The sequence below is a fragment of the Lathyrus oleraceus genome, chromosome 7, assembly GCF_024323335.1.
Source record: "Lathyrus oleraceus cultivar Zhongwan6 chromosome 7, CAAS_Psat_ZW6_1.0, whole genome shotgun sequence".
NCBI classification, from domain to species: domain Eukaryota; kingdom Viridiplantae; phylum Streptophyta; class Magnoliopsida; order Fabales; family Fabaceae; genus Lathyrus; species Lathyrus oleraceus.
In genome coordinates this window covers 436677208-436682336 of record NC_066585.1, presented here as the reverse complement: position 1 = coordinate 436682336, position 5129 = coordinate 436677208, and the positions used below count along the sequence as shown (strand labels likewise).

General features: G+C 33.6%; 1 protein-coding gene across 1 annotated transcript; it reads right to left on the bottom strand.

The window, feature by feature from the left end:
* Positions 1-785: 785 nt before the first annotated feature.
* LOC127108138 (uncharacterized) lies at positions 786-4309 on the bottom strand. Its single transcript, XM_051045562.1, has 2 exons — positions 3820-4309; positions 786-1310 (listed from the first exon to the last, which is right to left on the bottom strand). Exons 1-2 carry the CDS (start codon positions 4100-4102, stop codon positions 952-954), a joined length of 642 nt encoding a protein of 213 aa, XP_050901519.1. The 5' UTR covers positions 4103-4309; the 3' UTR covers positions 786-951.
* Positions 4310-5129: the final 820 nt, after the last annotated feature.

The window sequence follows — 5129 nt, the reverse complement described above, 5'->3', positions numbered from 1 at the left end:
TTTTATTTAAAATTTTTATAAATTTTTTTATGTATGACTATAAATTATTTATTAAAAAAAACTGAAACAAACCCTTAATATCATTCTGGTTACCGAGGAAGTTAGCTACATAGAACCTTAGCTGATCTGATGCAGATTCACTGATGCACAGTTGTAGATAATATTTGTAAATTAGTGATTATGTACAGTCACCTAGTGATTATGTACAGTTACTGATGCACAGTTCTTGTAGACAAACATTCGTAAATCAGTGATTATGGTAGTTTCTAATTAAAATCCAAATCCTAGATCTTCATTCTAAACGTTTTTTAATGTTATTTTACTACTCGCCAAAGGAGTTAAACTACTTTGAACGAATGCATTTTAATGTTATTTTACTCACCAAGGGAGTTAACTACTTAGAACAAATGCAGATTCACTGCAGTTACTAAGACACACATTCATCACTGCAGTCACTGATGCAAGCATTCATGCATTCAATGTATCAGTAACAGAAGAATTGAGATCTGCTTCTTCAAAAAATGTTTCTTAATTTTTTAATTATACTCGTTCAAATATAAAAACTAGGCAATCTCATTCATTCCTTATTTCAAAAAATTAACAATAATGCTCTAATTGATATTAATTGGTATTACGAAGCAGTCTTCTTTGGAATCTGCAAGAGAAAACAATGCACTGATATTCTATTATATGACAAATATGATACGGTGTAAGGTTCATAATATATCAAATATGTATGTTAGCATAGTTGCATCCAATCTATGAAAATTTCAAAATCAAACTACTGATAACAATATGTAAGCTACCTGCATAAATAACAGTAAGTTTACTCAATCCACAAAGCAGTTTTTAGACCTTAAAATTTACATTGAACTCATTAAGCAAGCATGTAACACTAAAACAGCAGTTGAAGCGAAGAGAGAACTGTTTTTTCTAGATACATTGTAACCCTCATGTACTCTTTTGCTCGAAGGCTTCCAACTGACTCCGAAGATTCTGATTGTCTTCCAAGAGACGATCATATTCCATAAGGAAACCCTCCGATTGTTTTTTAAGAGCCTCTACCTCCGATTCCAAAGTCTTCTCCTTATTTCCTTTCGCATCACATTCAGATTCCAGCTTCTTGATTTTAGACTTCAATGTGGTAATTTCTTCCGCCAACGCTTTTTGCTCCTCGGTGTTTCCGTTCTTACCATCCTCAAAACTTCGGGTTTGTTTCTTAACTGCTTCCATAGTCTTCCTGAGCAAACGAAGCTCTCTAATGTAGTGATGCAATCTATCAATCATAAGAGATAGAAACAGCACAAAACCTGCACACAATTGATGTGAAAAATCAAGTTCAAGAACTAAAACATCTATAAGAATGAAAAAGAATTGACAAATATAGCTAATGCAAAGAAGCATTCAACTAACAACACTCATGACATATAGATGAAGGTTGAGCGATAAAATGCCGATAAGAACCTATGGTAAGACGTGTAAGAAAAATGAGATTAAAATGATAGAATTTCACTAAGATGGTTTGGCCATACGATCGGAATGCCAACGGAAGTTGATCATATGGAAGAAGGCCCGATAAGTAGGGAAACAATTGGGTGCAGTAATTCCATGACTGAGTTACAAATCTCAACCGTCAATTATAAATCATGGTCAAGACTGGCTTAAATTGATTTAATAGATTTGAAATCTTTACTGTCTGAACTCAAATCAATTGCTGAGATTGATTATTGCATTAAACTGCATGGGATCATTACTCCACGTGATCCAAGTCGCAATAATTAGAGGTAAATGAAGAACAAGGAAAACTCTTAGAGGAGCCATTAAAAACTTAGATCTAAATGACTATTTCAATTATTGCTTTCCATGTTTCAACAAAACATATTAGTGCTGTTTATTAGTGTTGTCAATGGCGGAGAGCCAAAATCACGCCATAATGGCCGCTATACCGGATTATGGCAGAAAAATCTGCAATATCACTGATATTTACCATTGCGGCGAACCCAAAAACTGCCTTGTATATCCACCATAGCAGCCATGGCATCGGCATTTGATAACACTGCTGTTTATACCATGTATGCAACTCAACTAGTGGGATATAGTTCTTGTTGTTTTTAGTATTACGCCAAGGAAACAAATAAATGCCAATCAAGCTAATCAATTACAAGAATTATATCACCAAATAGAGATGATATATAACAATGTAGATGAAAATAAGTTGCAGAAACATTAACTGATATGTCTCGGAAAGCCGTGAAGAAACTTGAAAACATAGACTTGTACAATAAGAAAGTAAGCTAAAGGCAGCAATATTAAGATGGATTGCAAATAGTAGTTTGGGAAAAAAAAACAAGGATAATGAAGTCAACAAATTCTATATTATTTTGTCCTCCCTTCCAAACCCATCCAATTTCGGAGAATATCAAAATAGGAGGAGAGAGACGGTTTTTCCTCTTATTTTCCCTCCCTTCCCCTGCAAACTTTAGAATCAAACACCCCTTCGACCAAACAGATATTACAACGTTTAAAGATTGCACAAGCATAGCCAATTAACAATAAAACAACCATTGCATGATTACATAAAATCAGGAAAGATTAATGCAATAGGCGTAGGCAAAGATATTTCAACTAATCAACTAACTATATGCAGCATACTGATGAGTGAGGACCATTATTTCAGTGGCAGTGGCTCAAATCAAACATTCACATAATCACATCCCTTTTATAAGAAAACATCAACCTCCCGACCAAAACAAAAATACAGAAACATGAAAGTTTGAAACAAGCCACAAAATACTGAATCATTTGAAGTTAAATCAGATACCACCAAGTACCAACTAAACGAAGCCTTGTTTATTCGATGTCATAAAAGTCAGACAAATGTAGAAAACCAAATAGCATTGAATGAAAAGGTTCATTACTCCCTTATATGGAGCTTCTATCAAAGGAAACATTAACTAGCAATGCATAAAACACAACCTTTCTCAAATCATCTTCCACTGTGATCATAATTACATACATCATTTTCTTAATTATGTTATCCACAAAAATGCATAAATTACTTGATCCACAAATCAAATCATAGCCAACACTATCAACCTAAGCATCCCATCAAAGAAATTTACCTTTTAAAATTACAACCATAAGAAAAAGACTAAATATGTTTTTAGTTCTCATAAAATTTTCATCTTAACCAATATACTAGTGCAGATTTATAATTTCAAGGAACTGAAAAGTAGGTAAGTAGAAACTAAGTGTGACTTTGGTTCTGCAGTGAAAAAAAAACAATTTTAAATGAATTAATTCTGTAAAATTGATTTTGGCTAAAAATGAATTGAAGGTAAAGTGATTTATGTTCAGATAAATTCCTGAAAAAGTTAGTTGAGCAGTAAATTTCCGTATTAAAATCCTGTTTAAACTCAAAACCTACAAATCTTAGCTTAAGTAGAATCAATTTCAGTGAATCAATTCTGTAAAGTAGAATCAATTCTGGAAAGTATAATCAATTCTGGAAAGTATAATCAATTCTACTCAAGCACAATCAAACATGTCAAAATCGATTATACACATCCAAAATCAATTATAGGTGCTACAGACGTAAAATCAAACATACACTAATGAAATTTGAGATAATCACAAAGACTAAGAACATACTAAAACCCTAGAATCTAAAGTTCAAATCAAATAATCTAATCAATCAATTAATTAATCAAAATCAACAACTCCATTATAAATTTCTAATAGAAAGGGTTCAATTTCAAATAAAAGCAACTATTATTAATCATAGAAAAAAAAACATCAAAGAGGGAAATTGAAAAGTACCCATTAAAGAAGCTTCGAGCATGTGTTTAGACATAAGAACTTGATCAGTAGGGTTAACAATACCAGCTTCAATGGTACGTTGCTGGATCTTAGCCATACTGTAGAGACTAGAAGAAAGCACAACAACTAATGTAGCACCAACGGTGGTAACGACGATTGGACCACGACCTCGTTTGACTCGATCGAGAGAAACGATCACGAGTTTTCTGAGTGGGGTTTTGAAAACGAGGGTTAGGATGAGAAGCATTTCGGCGAAGATCGCAGTGTAGAGTAACTGCAACATGGTGTTGTTGGATGAAGAATGTTGAATCTAGTGTATGATGAGTGTTTTAGTAGCAGAGAAAGATGAAATTGAAGAATAAGAAGAGAAGAGAAGAGAAGAAGCGTGTCGGTGACGAGTTTGTTTGGTGTGCCGGTCCAATAAAGCACGCCAAACCCTTTGGTTTAGGTATCGTTTTTGCTTTTTCTAGATTTGGTTTATTTTTCCTTTTTTTCACCAATTCAATTTTTATTTTCCTTTATTTAAAAAAAATCATTTTTATACAAGTGAAAAATGAAAAGAAAAAAAAAGGTTAGAATTATTTAGAAAATAAATCTCACTTGCGTCAACTAATAAGAGAGTGATGATTTTTATAAGAGATTTTACAAAAAGACGGGTACGTTGCATCGTTAGTAACGTCAACACCAGCATTCTCATTCCTAAGAGTATGGAATATTTGAACCCGTCATTCCCTAGTGAGAAGCTTTTTAATGTTTGCAGAATCTCGGCATAGTGACGTCAAACACTAATTGACTCTAGTATAAGTTTGATAGCAGAATTGGAGTCAAAATAACACATCAAGTCTTGGATGTCAAGTTTCCAGATCATACGTAAACCATGATATAACGTCATCAGCTCAGCATGAAGGATGTTGGTATAACCAACATTACCCACAAAACCATGAATATAAGCACCATCAGCATTTCAAATCAATCCATAAAAACCCGAGACGTCAGGATTACCGATGTTACTGCCATCAACATTCAAAATCATAGTACTATCTTTGTGTGCATTCCACATGATCGTTCTCATTGAATGAGACAGATTATGCTTGAGAAAACATCTAGCTAATAAATTAGCATAATTCATTATGATGAGTTTCAAGGTATAGGAAGATACTACTTCATTAGTAATACACAATTTGTTCCTAGCGCGCCTGTTAGCTGACAAATTTCAACCTTGATAGCACGAAGACAGGTCGACCAATAGGAGGTCAAAAGTAGAATCGACGAATGGGGAAACCAATAGAGTTGGATTGACGAAGGAGGTG